The sequence below is a fragment of the Nelumbo lutea genome, chromosome 2, assembly GCF_056320005.1.
Source record: "Nelumbo lutea isolate HS-2025 chromosome 2, American lotus-T2T, whole genome shotgun sequence".
Taxonomy (NCBI): Eukaryota; Viridiplantae; Streptophyta; class Magnoliopsida; order Proteales; family Nelumbonaceae; genus Nelumbo; species Nelumbo lutea.
Window position 1 is genome coordinate 62,087,011 of NC_142685.1, and position 19,964 is coordinate 62,106,974.

Sequence of the window (19,964 nt, forward strand, 5' to 3'; positions counted from 1 at the left end):
TACCCAGGAAAGTAATTTACAGCCAAACGAACAAGGCCTTAGAGTTGAAAACTCTGCTATTTCTTTCTGACCAGATTGTCCAAAGAATAGCTGCCAGCACCTGAGCACAAAGTAGCTTGCCTTTAGATCTCAAGCCTTAAATCTGCAATAGAGCAACAAGTCCAGCACAGACCCACATTCAGATCAAGTCATCACTTCTAAGGCATTTTCCCGAAGCATGGAGCTGTGAGATTTGGTTGGGAATCAAAGAAGGTGAGGACTTCCTATGGGGTGAGTGTGTGGAAGGGGATCATGACCTTTAATAAGGAATTTAGGGACCTAACCAGCTTTGTAGTTGGGGATGGATCTAAATCAGGTTTTGGGAGGATGAGTGGTGTGGGATGGGAAGGCTCTGTGACCTGTGTCCAAGACTGTATAGATTAACAGAGGCTGAAGTCACTATCAGTGGCTGCTATGAAACGAGGAGCCCAAAATTCAAGAGGCCTTTATTGAACAGAAAAGTTGAAGAGTGCATTTCTCTCTTAGAGAAACTGGAGGGTGGAAAACCTACAATTCAGCTCAGAGACAAGCTTTGGGGGAAAGAGTGCAAGAATGGCAAGTTCACAGTAAAGTCATGTTATCTGGCTCTCAGCAGATCCGTCTCAGATGTGAATCACATTAAGGGCATCTGGGGAAACCCAGTTCCTCCAAGAGTGGAGGCTCTGGCTTGGCTGATAGCAATGAACAGCATTTTGACTGCCGATCACTTGAAATCCAGAGGCTTTAACTTGGTTTCCAGATGCTGCCTTTGTGAGGAGCAGGAAGGACACGCTTTTTTTTTCTTTTTTTGAGAAAATTTAACCAGGATTCATTAAAGGAAGAAGAGGTACACAAGAAGATGCACAAAGCAGGGGAAGAACCCCTACAAATTACAAAGGAGGAAGCTTGCCGCTATACAAATGCTCCAAATATTACTGTTATTGATAAAAAAAATACAAATGCTCCAAATACACACCACATTTGGCTAAGCCGTCTGCTGTATGATTGTGTTCCCTAGGAATCCAAACTAATTTTACATTTAAACAGTCTAAAGAGTCCCTAGCCTCTGCCAAATAGTGACTCAATCTCCAAGATCCCCCCTCTTTGTCTCTTAACCATTTTATAGTATTTGCTGAATCACCTGCAATTATTAAATTCTGGATTCCCAAATTTTTTATTATTCTGATTCTTGTGAGATCAGCCATCACTTCAGCCTTTGTGTAATCAGCCAAACCAATTGGACCGCTGAAAGTCCAACAAATGTTGCCCCTTTCATCCCTTACTGTGCCTCCAATACCAACTAAGCCAGAGTTACCTAAGGCACTTCCATCGAAGTTTAGGATCATCACTCCTTCATAGATGGGTTTGGGATGTCTCAAGGATGTTTGATGGAGGTGAGGGAGAAATAGAAAGGGGTAAGCATCTCTATGGAGATCATTGACTTAGAGCCCTTTGAACAGATCTGAGTTCACCATCCAGAGGTTGCAAAGGTACGTAATGTCTGAATTAACTCCTCAAGGGGCCTGAATTTGTTGTCAAAGAGGCTTTTGTTTCTTTCGTCCCAAACTCCCCACAACACTGCATGTAGCACTGGTTGCCAATAAACTTTACACCCTTTTACTTAAATCTGTTCCTTGCCATTGATGCAGAAAGTCCATAATGTGCTCTGGTATAACCCAGCTGTAACCTGCCATTTTCAAGAATTGGAACCAAATCTTTTGGGTGAACTTGCAGTGAAGAAAAATGTGATCTGCTGATTCACCTCCACTGAGGCATAAAATGCAAACATGAGGAGAACACGTTTCACCTATTCGTTTCATGCAATTTTTCAAGATTCCTGTGGAATGTGTTTACTTCCATGTTTAGGGTCTCTGGATTTCATCCAACCACAATAGCAGAGATTTTTTCAACATGGCCAGGCTATCTGGGTGAAAGAGGGTGAGGTTACTATGGAGTTGTATCCCATTTGCAATATGCTGGAACATATGGAAGGAAAGGAACGGGACTTTTGAAGACAAGGCTTGTAGCATGGAGAAGATGGTTGCGGCTGCGGGCAGAACAGTGGTAGAATGGGTGTTGATTCTTCCTGAATTCAGTCAACAAAAAAAGGAGGATTTTGGGAGTGGATTAGGAGAGATTCTGGAATATCAAATATGTAATGCACAGCCTGTTATCTAGTTTGATTGAAGGCTCTTTTGTTTTCTTTGTTTTCGGGTGCTGTCTTATCACCCTGATCTGTAATTTCTTTTTTTAATAAAACTTTTGCTATTTACTTAATAAAAAAAATTACAAGTTTGAATCTCAAGGATGTCGAAAAAAAAAATTCTCAGCAAAGTCTGGGACTGATTTGCTCAAATTCTTGAAGAGAGATGACCCAGCTTGTGATGAGTTTGCCAACCGAGGACACAATCACTTCAATACTTCTTTCCTTTCCTTCAAAGAGCCTCCTATTCCTTTCCCACCAGCAAACTGCAAAGGGAATGCAGCTCCAGACAATTTTAGCTCTCATACTTCCTCTGAACTTTGGCCAGGTAGAGAAAATCTCTGCTGATGTTAATGGCTGGAATATGGGAATCCCAAAGAGGAAGGAGTAGAATCTCCAGATGAAATTTTCTAACTGGCAGGAAAAGAACAGTTGAAAAACAGTTTCCTCATCTGACTTGCACATATAGCAATAGCTAACCAGACAGATTCCTCTACTTTTCAAATGATCTGTTGTAAGAACACTATCCATTGCAGCCAGTCAAGCAAAAGCTTCAATTCTCAGGGGGACTGGATTTCCCCAAATTCCACTTATTTGATCATTGACTACAATATCCTTGATGGGAGCCATATAAAATGATTTCACTGTAAATTTTCCATTTCTGCATTCCTTCCACCACAGACCATCTTCACTGGTTGTAGAGATTCTAGTTTGTTTTAATTTGTCCAGCAAAAGAACACATTCCTCCAACTCCTGATCAAGCAGGGATCTTCTAAACTTAGGGCTCCAAACCACCTAATCACCAGTGACTTCATAACATTGGGCCACAGAAACCTGATGGTCACTCAGCCTATACAACCATGGGCACATTTCACACAACTTCCCAGACCCACTCCAATCATCCTCCCAGAACCTCACTCCGGATCCAGCTCCCACAATAAAACTAACCAGGCCTATGAAATCCTGATTAAAATTCATTATACCCTTCAAACACTCATCCCATTGAAGTTTTGGTATTCGATAGAATGAATCAACCCCCACCCCCAAAGAGCTTCCTTTATATTAGAATATATACAATTACAGAAATACCCTTACAAGGTAGAAAGAGAAAAAAGAATAAAGAAAAAAAAAAAGAACAAGTACAAAGTACAACAGGGATTATACTAATAAGAACTCTATCACGTACCTTTTCTAAGATGCTACCATAGTCATCTTCAGTATTGCTAGAAAATTCCATTGACCCCACATTACTAGTGAGCCAACCAAGAAGTGCTTCACAAAGATGCTTTTCACTAAGGAAAATTGCAAATAGTTAGCCTGTTGAAACTCTTATGTAAATAAGTCAAGCTACTATAAAGAACAGAAACTAACCTGTCCACTGTTAGATGAGGGTGTTCTATGCAAGAACATAACAGGTTAAAAGGGACATAAGAAAAAGAACTACACGACACAGCCCACATCTGCAGGATAAACTACCACATATCAGCTTCTATTATTGGAAAAGAAGAAATAAAATTAACACAACATTGAATGTATAAAATTGAAGATCATGCAAAGTCTAACAAAAGTATATAAATGGACCATTTAACTAAATCAGATAACAATAACTAAAAAGAGCAGCATTACCTTTGAAAAAAGCCTGGAAATGTAAAAAGAAAATAATTTACTAACATAAAAACAAATTTTGCAGATGAAAATTTCTAGCATTTCCACCTTGACGAATGCTGAGTCTGGACTTGTGTGGGATTTTAGTTTTGGAAAGCCTAAGAGATAGTGAGATTTCATCAGTGGCACAGCTTCTTGAGTGTCTTAATGGAGCCTTCACTGATTTCTTCCCTCCAGATAGCAGAATCTGGATGATGGACCCTTCTGGGAAATTCTCATGTGCTTCCTTCTTCAATGGCCTTTCTTCCTCCCCTAACCCAAGCATTTTGTTACCAATTAAGGCAGTGCAGAAAAGACCAATTCCACCCAAGAGGCCAAGATTAGAGCTTTCTATTGGGAGGTTTTCACCTTAAATTAACACTTGGGATATATTTAAAGGAAAAGAAAGTGTTGGTATCTATCTCCTAATATGTGTCTCTTATGCACAACAAGCTTTGAAGAATGAGAGTTTCACACTCCATTTCCCTAAGACCCTTTCTGAACTTAAAAGTCCCTATTTAATCCTGAGACAGAGAAAACCACAAACTTAGATATGGGTTCAGATTTGTAATTGGATACTGCATAAAGAACAGGAAATTGGATCCTTGGTGGAAGTTCACCTATCTAGAGGTCCTCTCAGAACAAGACTTTTAGTCCAGTAGACGATCAAGACTACAATCAGCCTTGAACCCTAATAGATTTCAGATTAGGAAAAGTAGAAGAAAAGAAGAGAAAGGGAGAAAAGAGAGGAGAAGAACTGGAGAAACAAAGGTTGAAAGAAGGGACAGATTCCAAATAATCTGCTGCCACCACTCTCTTAATATTTATAGGTTATGTTCAGTATATAGGGAAAAGGACAGATCTGCCCTTAGTACTTACATGACAAATAAAGCAAATAAATAACTGAAATAAATAACAACTGAAAAAACAACTAACCACCAATTGACACTACCATGACTGAAACAAATAATTACACATACTGTCCTACGAACACAGTGGGGACCACAGATGTGGGGCCTTGTCTCTTCAAATATGCTAATATTCTCTCTGCCACAAGAAGATGAATAATTCTAGGGGAATGCATGTACTGGTTGACAACACTAACTACATAACTGATATCTGGCCGAGTGAGGCAGAGATATAGGAGCTTCCAACCAATCGTTGGAACATAACTTTGTCTTCAAGAGGCTCCCCGCCCTCTGCACTAATCTTGTGATTCTATTCAATGGGTGTATCAGTAGGCTTAACACCTAATTTTCCAGTTTCCGCCAACAGATCCAGAACATATTTTCTCTGAGAGATAAAGATTCCTTGTTTAGATCTAGCAACCTCAATACCCAAAAAATACCGTAGTGTACCAAGATCTTTCACCTCAAACTCTTGATGAATGAGCTGTTTGAGGGACTCAATCTCACTACTATTATTTCCTGTCACTACAATATCATCCACATACACAGCAAGCAGGGCCAGAGAGGAATCCACCCTCTTAATGAACAGTGTATGATCTGACTGGGCCTGTACATAACCGAATTTTCCAAGGGCTAGTCTGAATCTATCAAACCAGACTGCTTCAAACCATACAATGCCTTGTTCAATCGGAAAACCTTCTTACTTGTCTCTATATCATAAAATCCATGAGGCAATTGCATGTAGACCTCTTCTTGTAAGTCTCCATTCAGAAAAACATTTTTAACATCCATCTGGAATAGGGGCCAAGAATGACTTGCTGCAAGGGATAACAGAACTCGGATGGTGGCCATCTTGGCTACTGGAGCAAAGGTCTCCAAGTAGTCTATACCATAAGTCTAGGTGAACCCCTTTGCAACCAGCCGGGCTTTGTACCTTTCAATGGAGCCATCAGCATTATGCTTCACAGTAAATACCCATCTACATCCAACCGGTTTCTTACCTTTGGGTAGGTCAACTAGCGCCCAAGTATTATTTTTCAATAGGGCATCCATTTCAACTTACATTGCATCTTTCCACTCTGGAACTGATAAGGCTTCTTGCATTGTTCTTGGAATAGGGACATTGGCAATGGAAGTGAGATAGGACCGGTAAGAAGGAGATAAGCGATCATAGGATAAAAACTGGGAAATGCAGTGAGTTGTAGATGTGGTGCAATGTCGTTTCCCTTTGCGGACGGCAATAGGGAGGTCAAGGTCATCCGTAGGAGGTAAAAAAACAGTGGAAGGTGTTTCAATGGGCTCTGGGACTGTAATACCTGGATCTGGAGCCGCAGAAGGAACTGGAACTGGCCTGGACTACCGATGACTGGGATCAACCTGCCTGCATCGCCTGTGATAGACTCTCAACTCCTGATCCCTCTGACCACCCTCACCATTACAGCCTTCATCACCCAATGGAATAGGTAAAGGAACAGCACCACTCCCACTGTGCTCCCCCTGAGGAAAAAGACCCAAATCCCCACTCTCACTACTCTCCCCCTAAAGAGAAACCCTAGGATAAAAGGGTGTCTCCTCAAAGAAGGTGACATCCATGGAGACAAACTTCTTCCCAAAAATAGGATCATAGTAGCAATAACCCTTTTGAGCTTGTGCATAGCCGAGGAAAATGCATTTGGAGGCCTTAGGGTCAAACTTGGAATGATGGGGCTCGAGAAGCTGACGAAACAGGTACAACCAAAAGTTTTAAGGGGAATGGTAAACAACTTTCGTATGGATATAGAAGGGAAAAAGGGGTTTTCATATCAAGGACCCGGGAAAGAACTCGATTAATGAGATATACTACCGTGAGGATGGCATCACCCCAGAAGCGAATAGGTACATTGGAGGTAAACATAATGCTTCTATCCACCTCCAAGATGTGCCTATTCTTCCTTTCGACAACTTCGTTCTGTTGTAGTGTATAAGGGCAAGTGCTCTGGTGAACAACTCCATGATGAAGGAGGTAAGAGATCAATGGATTAGCAAAGTATTCCTTTGCATTATCAGATTAAGAACTTTGATCTTGGCCCCAAACTGGGTTAGAATCATCTGATGGAAGTTTTGGGTCAGAGCAGGAACCTCATCCCGAGAACGCATAAGGTAGACCCAAGAAAAACGGGTATGGTCATCAACAAACAACAGAAAATATCTGTACCCACCTATAGAAGGGATGTGATATGGCCCCCAAACATCAGTATGCACAATATCAAAAGAATAATTACTCCTTTTATTACTCAAAGAATAAGATGTTCTACAATGTTTGGCAAGCTCACAACTCTCACATCTCAACTTTGACAACTCAACAGACTCAAATAAAGCAGGAAACAGACTCTTCAAGGATCGGAAAGATAAATGACTTAATCGGTTATGCCAAAGCATAACCGGACTCACAAACTGAGAAACAAAGGACTTCTTATCCACTGGCTCTTCCCAACGAGAACTCTCTCCGAGCAGATAGATCTCATTCGTCTCATGGCCAGTCCCAATCACCTTCCTCGTCTCCAAGTCCTGAAAAACACATCGGTCAAAGAAAAAGGTTACTAAACAGTTCATATGTTTTGCAATACTACTGACTGAAAGCAGGTTAGTATCAAGCTTAGGAACATGCAAGACCGAAGATAAAGAGATGGTATCCGATAACTTGATGTCACCCTTGCCAGAAATGGGAACAAGAGAGCCATCAGCAATGGATACTCTATCTCTATCGGAGGACAAGTGATAAGTAGTGAACAATGATGGCAAGCTAGTCATATGGTCGGATGCACCTGAATCTATTACCCAACAGTGTTCAGTATTACCTGGAGCTGAAGCATGGTTAGCTAAGGCTCGAGTACCTGAATGTGCAAAGGCAGATGTGGCAGGGGCCGTTGGTGACTGAGATGGCTGAGCTGAACTCCCAATTTCCTTTTCCAACTATATTAGGGCAGCCCAAATTGCAACTAAGGTCTCTAGGGGTGTGCCTTTTGTGCTTGACGAGGATGTTGAATCGGTATTCACAGGCACATGAGCATTACCCTTCTTATTTCTCAGTTTTGCTGAGACCAAATGAGGATGCAGCTTCCACAAGTATCTTTTGTGTGCTTGGGTTTCTTGCAATGTTCACATACCAGATCCCGTTTATCTTCCTTCTTCCTGTCCCTTTCTGGATCACCCCCTGACTTAGGTTTAACAGCTGTCAGGGCTAGGGAAAGAGGTTGAGGTTGCATCATGACTTTCCGCCTGGTCTCTTCACTATGCACCAGGGAGTATGCTTGAGAGAGGGTCACACTATCTCTGGTCAATATCTGTTGTCGCACAATGTCATACTCTGAATTCAAGCCAGCCAGAAATTCAAACACCCTATTTGTCTCGACTTGCTTTCAGTGAGTCTATGCATCTCTGGAACTCTCCCACTTAAGGGTCTCTAGGTGATCAATCTCATGCCATAGGGATTTCAAGGTAGAGAAGTAGACAGAAACTGGTTTCTCACCTTGTTTAAGACTATTCACTTTACACTTCAGTTCATAGGCTCTGGCAACATTAAGGGGTTGGGAATAGGTTTCTTTCATAACATCCCATATCTCCTTGGTTGTCTTGGCCCATAAGTAATTTCAGCTTATATGTGGCTGCATAGAATTACACAGCCATGCCATAACCAAATAGTTTTCTTGAACCCACTTGGTGTACATCGGGTCCTCCTTGGAAGGTTCTTTCACATCTCCCAAGAGGTAGCCCAGTTTTCCCCTTCCCCCAATAGCCATCATGGCTGATTGGGCCCATTCCAAGTAGTTTGACCCGTCAAATCTCACAGTTGTAATCTGAAACCCAGTTTCATATATACTACCATAACTGTTGTTCCCAAGACTACCTTCTCCCTGATTTTTAAACTCCATCTTTGGTCAAGAACCAATAGGTACGAACTGTTAAGGTCACTACAACAGAAAACAGCACTTGGACAATCAATCACAATCAGAAATCAGTATGGAATCAATGCAGGTCTGATCTGAAACCAATTTGTAATCACGGTATATGCATGAAACTAGTGCAGGTCTGATCTGAAACCAATCAGCAATCACAGTACCAAGCAGTTCGTACAAGTTTTCACCCCCAAAAAGAGCTTGAAACCAAAAAACAGGTCTGAAACCAGCTTAGAGAGCAATCTGAGATGCTGGAACAGAATTAGGGTTTCAATCGTAGGTCTGAAATAAGTGCTCAGCCGCACTTTCCAAGCAATCCATACAGTTAGGTTTTGTCGTAGGGTCAATGTGAAACCCTAAAACTGATCACCTCTGGGAAAAAACCCTAAAACAAGCACTTTCCAAGAGGATAACAAGAGTTCGGCCCAACAGAAAGGTTTACCGCAAGGTTAATATCAAACCCTAGAACTGAGAGAAAACCCTAAAACAGTTCGGCCACTCCTTCTAGATAGGTCCAACCTATCTTGACTGATAGCAGTCTCTAGAAAATAAATAAGACTTACCCAAAGAATGTTGTTCACTACCTTCCAAGGTTGCCTGAACCCTAGCCTTCTCTGATTCTTCCTGATTACCAACACTCTGCAAGCCGTGGCAAGTCTTCAACAGCTGCGAACCTCTTCTGGTAACCTCCAAGAATCAGCCAACATATACTTCTTCATAAACTTCCAACCCTAGATGGTTCTCATGTGGTCGGCTGGACTAGACTCACATGAGAAACCCTACATAGATAGGCTCTGATACCAAGTAGACGATCAAGACTACAATCAGCCTTGAACCCTAATAGATTTCAGATTAGGAAAAGTAGAAGAAAAGAAGAGAAACGGAGAAAAGAGAGGAGAAGAACTGGAGAAACAAAGGTTGAAAGAAGGGACAGATTCAGAATAATCTGCCGCCGCCACTCTCTTAGTATTTATAGGTTATGTTCAGTACATAGGGAAAAGGACAGATCTGCCCTTAGTACTTACATGACAAATAAAGAAAATAAAAAACTGAAATAAATAACAACTGAAATAACAAACTGACCACCATCTGACACTACCATGACTGAAACAAATAATTACACATACTGTCCTACGAACACAGTGGGGACCACAGCTGTGGGGCCCACATCAGTGTTCTCTACAAGTCCATTCCCTACATCATAGCGTATAAGGTTAAGACTTAAGAAATAATGGGCATACTTCATGTATTGCTTACCAAGGAGAGGCTGAAGTTTCATTGGGGCTACCTTGCATCCCAGCCATTGTCCAACTGTCCACATATGCTTTCAATAACCCTGTGCCAAAGCATTTCTCTTTCTAAGGAAAATCTCCACAACTACTTTCCTAGAAGAGCTGAATTCTTCTAGCCTAAGTTTCCTATCCCAAGCCCACCCTTCTCTTTAGACCTATTAACTTGTTCCCATTTTGCCAAGTGATCATTCTTCTCATCCCCCAATTCCCATAAAAAATCCCTCGTAAGCTTTTCTAACTACCCTCAATGAATCACTTATTCCAATTGGGCCTGAACAGGCCACAATGACTTTTCCCTCCTCATTTTTAAAGACTCCTCCATTGCTAGACGGACCCAGATTACCTTCACTACCTTCCATTAAAGTTACGCTTAATGACTCCTTCATATGGTGAGGATCAACAAGGCCAAACAGCATCCTTAATGGGAGAGGAATCAACTACCTCTGTCAATTTCCTCATCAAATCACCACCAGGAATGTCATTAAAGAGGTCCAAGGTCTTCGCCTAATGGACCACTCCAATAGTGATGGCTTCAATAATAGCATCCCTACCTTTTTCTCAAGAAAAAATCTCTGGTTTCTTTCTTCCAAAATTGTCCAGCAAACTACAGCCCTTGTACACCTTCACAACATTCTTCTCTTCTTCTTTGGCCACCTTAAAAAAATTGGAGCAAATAGACTTTGTACATTAGACAAAGGGTTCCACCTACACCCAAACAAAGAGAGAAACCAATCCCAAATTGAAGAAAAAGGGGCAGGAGATTAATAAGTGATAGCAATTATCACCATTAACCTGGCAAAGAGCGCACCATTGGGGGGGATAGGCACCAGCTAGGTCTTTTTCTTTACAGTAAGTCAAGGTATTGATTCTTTCCAGATACACTTCCCAACAGAAACCACCCATTCTAGGCGGAATAGGTTTACTCCAGATGTCTTTTACCGGAAAAGACAATCCATGACTATCACTTAGCTGAATAAGGGATGAGAAAAATGAATCACAGGTAAAGGTATCAAAAGAAGATGGAGTTCAAACACTCCTATTACTGCTTCAAGATACTGAACCTGCGCCTACCCCTTCAATGGGAGGAGTCCATACCCTGGACCTATGTACTATCTAAATCTATATTAATGAAAGTTACCATTTCCTATCCAAAATAATAATAATAATAAAGGGTGGAGGTCTTGGAATAAGGAAAATAAAGATTTTTAATAAGGCATTGTTAAGGAAGTGGCTCTAAAGATTTAGGGAGTAAAGAAATTAATTATGGAGAAAGGTGATGTCATGCAAATATGGTGTTACAAATTTTGGGTGGGAATCAAAGGACGTGAAATCATTGGATGGGGTTTTTGTTTGGAAGGGAATTATGAGCTTTCAATCAACTTTCTTAAACTATATATCCTTTAAGGTGGGAAATAGAGCTAACATAAAATTTTAGGAGAATGATTGGTCAGGTTATTGGCAGATTTTGTGAATTATGCTCAAGACTCTTCAGGCTTAGTCAGAAAAATGTGCCAATTGCTGATCTCTATAATGTGAATCAAGGAAAAGTAGAGCGGTGCCCTAAACATAGAAGGCCCCTTCTTGAGTGGGAGGTAGAGGAATCTGTAGAGCTGTTGGCAAAATCACAAATGGTGGAGATCTAGGTAGAGAGAAGTGATATTAAGTGGTGGAAAGAAAGTAGGAATTGTGTATTCTCGATAAATCTTTTATAATTTATTGGCAAGAAGTCAGGTTGAAAAATCGGATATCAAAGGGGTCTGGGGGAATCCAATTCCTCCAAGGATGGAGTCTTTTGCTTGGTTGGTGGATTTGGACAGCATTCTTACTCAAGATTATATAAAAGGCAAGGGAATTCAATTGGAAAGGAGACGCTATCTATGCATGGCTGAAGAGGAGGATATGATGTAGATCCTAGGGTAGTTCCCTAGGTACCATAGCCATATTTCCTTAATAATTATTCACAATTTTCATAAGAAAAGTATAGGGTTCATGTTAAAGTATAGAAAATCAACATATTCATGAGAAGAAAAAAAATAAGGAAAAGAAAATTCAAAAAATATAGGGGCTGAACCCTTATTTTTGTTATAGGAAAAGAAAAGAAAAAGTAGTAGTAGTAGTAGTAGTAGTAGTAGAACTGTAGTGGTAGAAAATGTGTTGATTAGAAAAAATTTTAAGTTCTTCCTTACTTATTGGTTCAGGTTTTAATGTTTTTGAGGGTTCAATACAGCATTTAGCAATGTTTGTATTGATTAAATCCTAACAAATAAGAAAATAATAAAACAAATTAGTATACAAACACACAAAATGAATATTTTAGTTTAATAGTGCCTATTTTATAATTATGTCAGAAAATAAAGAATAAAAAAGTATTTTACGATACATTGTACAAAACTGCTTGGCAATTAGGCGAGGCGAACCTCAAAGGGCACCTTGTCGCCTAGGTGCCCTTTGAGGCTCACCTAAAGAAATATCTTTAGCCTTTTTGGCACTAATATGTGGAGCCCAAGATTGCCTAAAGAAATCTTTTCAATTTGAGATCTGACATTTGATTGATGATTCAAGATGGCTTGGGGCTTTTGTATATTTGTATATAATGTGCAGGGTTCTTTTTTTATCAATTTGTGTGTGTCATCCTTGTGCAGGATTCTTTTTTTGCTTGGACCACAAAGCCTGCAACTTATATATTTAGTTTTCTATTAATAAATCTTTATCTTTTGCTATAAAAAAAAAAATTGTATATAACCCATTATATCACTTTGTTCTAATTTCAGCAAATGTAGTTCAGTTAAATATATATGCTCCAGCCCCCAGCATGTAATACTAAGAACATTTTCAAAGTGAATAGCAAGTATACTTAAGCCACCCACACTGCCATAGTTTTTAATAAGAAAATACGAATTGAAATGGTTCATTTCTTAGATAAGAGATAAATAGAAGTCATGTACCCACAAAGTTCCTTGCAAAATAGCCTGTGCATAGTTCTGCAAGAAAATCAATTGCTGCAACACATTTCCATTTCCAGCGATCAGAAAAATGCCTCAAGGTTGAAGATATACCAGAATCCATAAATATCATTCTTGCGCTAATTGTACCATTACATGCCACAAAAATTAAAGAAGACCTCACCATGGTCTAATCCAAAGTTCCAAATTTCAATTATGGAATCCAATGGTATTTGTACTGAAGAAAGCCCCTTAGTAGATGTTGTCCTACAAAACCATGTCTTGCATTCCAACAAGAGATCATCCAGTCCAAAAAACAAAGCACCCTGAAAAATTGTATGCAAGCATTTTTTCAGAATCATAAATTACAACCCCCCAAGTTGATTTAGAAATATATAATGTCATAGTTGTGTGTCAGAATTCATGGACTTAACAACCAACCATCTAAAATCTAGATGTTATCATTTGATGAGGATGTAAGGGTCTTCCTTCGATGTAAGATGACAAACTTCATGTCTACTTTATTCAGTTATTTAGGCAACCACAGTTTTGACTAGATCAATCAGCCACATGAACTTATTTGTAATTGTAATCAGTTCAATTTAATGATGTACTCAAGATCCTTTGGGATGAGAATCAATACATCAAAGACACCTTGTACCTCATTTCTCTTGAGAGTATCAACTCTCACTCTCACTTCCTGGTTTAATCTAGATGTGCCAACATCTAAAGTCACATAGTAGTAGCAAGTTCTAGATTGAATATTAAAACCTGGTCATCATTCAAGAATAGGGAAAATCTCAGTTTCAAAAAACAGGAACCAAAATCAAGTTTTTTTTTCTCTGTTTTCCTGATTTTGTTGTCAAAAACTGACAATATTTTATTGATATAGGATGAAAATGGTACATAAGGCTACATAAGCTGTATAAACCTTTAAGATATAGAGAGATCCAACCCCTTTCTGTTCATCCCAATTCCCAGAAAACAGATTCGAGTACAACCTCATTTTTACTCTAAGAAATATTCACCCGAAACTATATTTTGTCCACTTACTCCTTGTTGAGCTAGAGAGTTAGCAGTTTGAGGAACCTAATTAAAAACTGTGTCCAGTTCATTATCCAAACTTCTTTCTATAGTAAATGAAAAACTATATTGAAATGAAAGCAAGTACATCACAGGTTTTGAGGCCCAAATCAAAATACTAACACCATACTACAGATAATAATAGCATATATAAGCAGCTTTCAAAATACAAAAATGAAGGATTAAATGCAAAATTAAGTTTGTGGACAAATACCTTGGAAAAAAGAGGTTTTAAAATAAGCATAATAAAACAGAACATATGCAACGTAAATTTAATAATAATAGGAGTGCAATACAAGGTGCACTTAGGATTAGAGACCAAGAGATAACTCAATGTGACCTTTTTTATGTTACCTTCGTTCAATAATTCATAGCATGGGGGAGATCAAGGAAGATGTTGCTCATACATGAGAGCAGGATGGGCAAAACAAAAAGGTGCATTCAGAGTCTTATATGAAAAGTGAATACCACTTAGATTAAAAGGAAATTTCTATAAAACCATTGTAAGGCCAGCATTGTTGTATGGAGCACATTGTTGGTCAATCAAAGAACAACTGTCCATATTTGTGTGACAGAAATGTATATGCTGAGATGGATGAGTGGAAAACTAGAAAGGAAATCATTCAAAGGGACCTAGGAGTAGCTCCAATAGGTGATAAAATGAGAGAAAGTGGGCTTACATGGTTCAGTCATGTGCATAGAAGATTACCTTACAGCACCCATAAGAAAAAGCTATCAGTTAGAAGTTGAAGGGGCTAGAAGGGGTAGAGGCAGACCAAAAAGGACTTGGATCAAAGTAGTAAGAAATTATTCGAGTGCTCAAAATTTAGCAATCCATATGATTTTAAACAGAATGGAATGGAAAAATAGGATTCATGTAGCTGACCCCATATAGTTGGGATTAGGCTTAGATGATGATGATTATGATGACCCTACTTTTGTCCCGCAACCAAGTTTGACTCTATATTAGAAGGTTAAGATTTTTTAAAAGATCAATCAACGTCTCCCCATCCCAGACATGATACCATTTCCAAATAGTATATATGTATGATGTGTTATTTCCTTGCAGAGAAATGGGAGGTTAAAGATACATGGAAAAATCTCAACACTCAGGACAAACTTATCAATAAAAGCAATGAGAAATTGTCTCCATTCAGAAACATCAAAATGATTACATGCTGAGAAACATATAAGCCAAAGCAAGGAAAACTGAAAAGAATAATTCTTACCTCCAAAAGTGGAAGGAAATTGTTGAATGACAGATCCAGGGGACAACCATATATGAACTTCAGAACATTGACAGTTGTTTCCAAGTTCCAATAGACTGAAACATGATCTAAACAAGATTCACTGTAGGAATGAAAACATAAATGAGAAAATTTCTTTTCTGTATAAACCACACATTTCGAAGTTGTATATGTTGAAGATATGTGGCAGTGTTAAGTTACTTATCGGGGAAAAAAGGATATGTGGTGGTGTTGTAATATAATAAAAGGGTGAAGCAACCTAAGTTTCTACAGAAAAATTATGGAAAAATTTTAGGGATGCCCAAACTTCTGGTGTGTATATATATCCTGTGATTGTATTCAATTCAAAAATGCAACTGTTAGCGTGCTCTAATCCAAAAGGTTTCGAGACTGCACTGACAGTCAAATAATGGTTAGCATTTTCGCCACTCCAGGTGTTCAAATCAACAGTAATGACATAATGAGAAAAGGGAAATGGTAACAAAACAAGTTCTCTTAGCTAGGTAAATGTTATTAGAATCTCAATCCTTGTAAGCTTAGTAATGAAATAGCCAGCAACAATGATGTAAGACTTTCAACAAAAATACATGAAAAAAAGAGCTGATCAAACTCCCAATGTTACAGTGAAGAGGAAAACAGCATATTATCATAATAATTCAATAAATTACCTGAAACTCCCAACAAGGAGACCACTAAAATAGGTTGAATGTTGAATGAGCCTGAGTATCAAAAGTTACAACAAATAAAGTGCCAATCATAAGTTTCTGCAAACTCCACTAAATAATTAGATAAATAGAAAGCTGAATAAATGCTCACCTGCCTCTCTCTGCTTTAACTTTGATGCTTTCATGGCTGAGAATTAAAGGGAGGTTCCAGGTACATATATCTGAGGTTGAAATGAAAATCTCCTTCTGTGTAGTCTCCGCACCGATAACGAGAGGATCTTTCAACTCCAGAACCACGAAATTGTCCTTTGAGGTTGAAGCCATGGACGCAAAACCCCAACAGAACGCTTTGAAAGCAAGTCTAAATCTTCTTATTCGAAGTTTCTGCACCTAGGGAAGAAGCAAAACTCTGTGTAGGAAGAATTGAAAGCACAAAGCGGATACGCTCGCCATTTCAGGATAGAATCGGGGATGCACCGATGCGGAGTACAGACGCTGACGCATCACACAGCGGAGATGGAGAGACCGGATCTGCTCCACACCGACCTCACATGCACATCCTACCTACCATATATTGGGAGCATCTCCCGTAGTTATTACATTATTATTCACGCGATGTTCTCAATGCATTGGTGAGATGTGCATGTGAGGTCGGTGTGCGGCGCCCTGTGTATAGAGCAGATCCAATTCGGAGATGGAGAGCCAAACCTCTAAATTTTTTAATTTCTAGCACGAACCCGCGATGCACGGAAAATTTTGAAAGATTTAATAATTTTATTTTTTATTTAATGTTGATTTATAAAAATAAATATTGTTAATTTAATATGAACAAATGTTTTTTAATAAATTTAATTTTATTAATAATTTATAATAATTTTAATAATTTTATTTTTTTTATTATTTTTAAATAAAATTTTGATTAACTTTAAATAAATAAAAATAATTATAAAAGCTAATATTTTTATTAATTCCACTAATAATTAACAATTATATAGGAATGGCAACGGGGTGGGTTCAGGGCAGGGCACCCCATCCCCTTCCCTACCCCATAGTCAATACACTTTATCTCATCCCCGCCCCATCCCTAGTGTCACACAGGTTCACGGCAAGATAATCATTCCTCAATGTCGAGTGAGTTTAGGGGCAAAGCACCCCACTCCTCATCAATGATAGAGAATCCTTGAATTTCCCTGCCCCATCCCAGTATTGGGCGGGTTCAAGTTGAGGTGTAAATTGGGTGCTGGGTCGACACGACACATCCTGCATGTGGCCGGCACAAAGTGTGAGTCGTGCCATGCTGGTCCACGAGTCGTGTGTTCTAATCAATGACCCTAATAGAAACAAATAAGAATATACAATTGTTTTATATTTTTAACTTCTTAAATAATTAATAATTATTCATATTTTATATACTACTTTTAATAAATGTTTTATAATACAAAAATAACAATAATTAATTTTGGTTATGTTTATTTATCAATCTAATGAAACCAACCAACCCAATTAACTTGAACCGAGTTGGTTAGTTTTTCTAGTATTTTATGTTGGCTTTGGTTAAAAAATTTCCCAAATCGACCAAATTAGATCAGTTCCACTTTAGCCATTTGTAAACCGACCAAAATTGAATGACCTAACCATAGATATATATTAATAATTTATATTTTAAATATAATTTTTAATATAAAAAGTGGGAATTTTCCCATATTTCATAATCTAACATGTTTTATATCATAAATATAATTTTTAAATTTATTATTTAATAATCACACTATAATTTTTAAAATTAAATTAAATTTTTAAGTTTAAATCTTTTGAACAAAGTGGCTAAACCAATACAACTTGAGTGAGTCAGTTTTCACAAAAGGTTAATCAGTTTCAACTAACCAACTTTCTAACCTAACCAGGTCAATTTGGTTGACCAAGAAGCCTACGACCGCACTAAACCAACTCCGAACACTCATAATTTCATATAAATTAATAGACTTATCTCTATTAAATAACAATAGTTAATCTCCAATAATTATTGAAAATTTATAGCAAAAATACACCATTATTGAAAAAATATAGAATGAAAACTATAATAATTACAAGAATACAATAAGTACTAAAAATATATTAGCTTAGTCAATAAATAGCATAATCTCAAATAATAGGTTAATCTCTACTAAATATTAATCAATAACTCATAACATAAACACAATAAATACAGTAAGTACAATAAATTAAATTTAAAAATTTCAACAATAGTAATTTAATCTCCAATAATTATTGAAAATTAAACAATTAAACAAAATAAATTTATACATACTTATTGCAAATACATTTATCACAAAAAATAAATATTAATGTCAGTATATATAATTATATAATAAATATAGATTAAGAGTTTAAAATTATTATTAATAAATATTATCTTTTTTGAAAGTTATTTTCTTGAATTTTTACTTGATATAAGTGAAATTAATTATTTACAATATTATGTAAAATTATTAAATTATTATTAATTTCAACATTATGTTATAATTATTTTTTGACTTTTTAGATTTTTTTTAATTTATTTTTTTAACTACTTAAAATATAGTTATGTTAAATATTTTGTTATTTCAAATATTTAGTTATTTAAATACTTAAATATTATGTAAAATATTTAAGTTTTAAAATATTAATTGTTTATTGAAATTAATTATCCATAAAATCATAATTTATACTATGATTACTTAATTTCATTATTAAATTTGTAATATATTAAATTATTATTAATTTAACTACTATGTTATAATTATTTTTATACTTTGAAGAATTTTTTTAAATTTATTACATAATTTCGTTATTTTAACCATTTAAAATCTATTTGTGATAAATATTTAGTTATTTTAATATTTATATAATCTATAAAATATTTTTTTTTGTTATTTGAATTTTATTAATTTTAAGCTATTACATATTATTAATTATTTAAAAAACATTTAAATTGATAATTTAGAAAAACATAATTTAAATTGTTATTACATAATTTTGTGATATATTTTGTAAAAACATAAAATTATTTTTTGTGTTTTTAATAAATAGTTTAAAGTTATTTTATAATTTTGTTAGAATATTTAAATAATTCTTAATTTTTTTAATCCAAACTTTCTTTAAATAGATATAGATAAAAAGCAGGGGAGAGGATAAATAGCAATTAGAGATAATTTAGGAGATAAATAAGAATTAGAGATAATTTTGGAGATAAATAGGAATTAGAGATAATTTAGAACATAAATAGGAATTAGAGATAATTTTGGAGAAAGTGGGGGAGGTAGTTTAGGAGTAATTTTAGGAGAAGAGATTATTTAGGTTATTGAGAAAGTGCTTCTCATTGGTTTGTTTAAAAATGACATAAAATTAAAAATACAAAAAATTCAAAAAAAGGAAAAAAAATAGATAAATAGCTTCTCTCAAAGGAGAGACATGCTGGCATGACATGACCAGTTTTAATATATATATATATATATATATGTTAGATTTTTTTTGGAAAAATATTTATTTAAAATAAATGATAAAATTAAAATAAAATAATATTTTAAGTATATTTTGATATACATAATACAAATAGTATTATAAAAAACATAAATAATGTTATAAGTTTAATATATGCACACATATTTAATATACTAGTCAAGACCCGTGCAATGCACGGTCTTTATTTATAAGCAAAATGCAATATGGAACTCTATGACATTTCTAATTGAATGGTGTCCATCTAAGTTTAATTCAAGTATTATTTTTTGGGGTTATGTCTACTTTATCTAATCATTATCTAAAGTTGTGCTTTAGTCAGAGTGGCCAATTTCCTATTTTCTAGATAAATTTGTATTATTTTTATCTTAAAGCTAATTGTTATTATTATTGTATTATTTTATGTAAAATTATAAAACAACATCCTATTATATCATTTCTATAAATCACATTTGTGTTTTGACCCTAACAAAGGCCTCCCCTATAGTTTTTAGAAAAAAAAACACATTGTTAATGTATTATCATACAT

At 36.5% G+C, this 19,964-nt stretch overlaps 1 protein-coding gene across 13 annotated transcripts in view; it reads right to left on the reverse strand.

Moving 5' to 3' along the window:
* The window catches only part of LOC148871115 (ubiquitin-protein ligase), an 87,229-nt gene extending 70,697 nt beyond the window's left edge, over window positions 1–16,532 (reverse strand). For 8 of the 13 annotated variants that reach the window (XM_088973930.1, XM_088973931.1, XM_088973932.1 and 5 more), the window contains exons 1-7: window positions 16,089–16,532; window positions 15,941–15,991; window positions 15,255–15,375; window positions 13,127–13,268; window positions 12,950–12,999; window positions 3,593–3,681; window positions 3,408–3,513 (exon numbers count right to left, since the gene is read on the reverse strand). In XM_088973930.1, coding sequence (XP_088830056.1) covers window positions 3,408–3,513; window positions 3,593–3,681; window positions 12,950–12,999; window positions 13,127–13,268; window positions 15,255–15,375; window positions 15,941–15,991; window positions 16,089–16,261 — 732 coding nt within the window. In that variant the 5' untranslated portion in view covers window positions 16,262–16,532. Of the gene's footprint in view, window positions 1–3,407; window positions 3,514–3,592; window positions 3,682–12,945; window positions 13,000–13,126; window positions 13,269–15,254; window positions 15,376–15,940; window positions 15,992–16,088 lie in introns of all 13 variants that reach the window. The other 5 variants (XM_088973940.1, XM_088973937.1, XM_088973936.1 and 2 more) reach the window with 4 other exon arrangements.
* Between the last annotated feature and the right edge of the window lie 3,432 nt (window positions 16,533–19,964).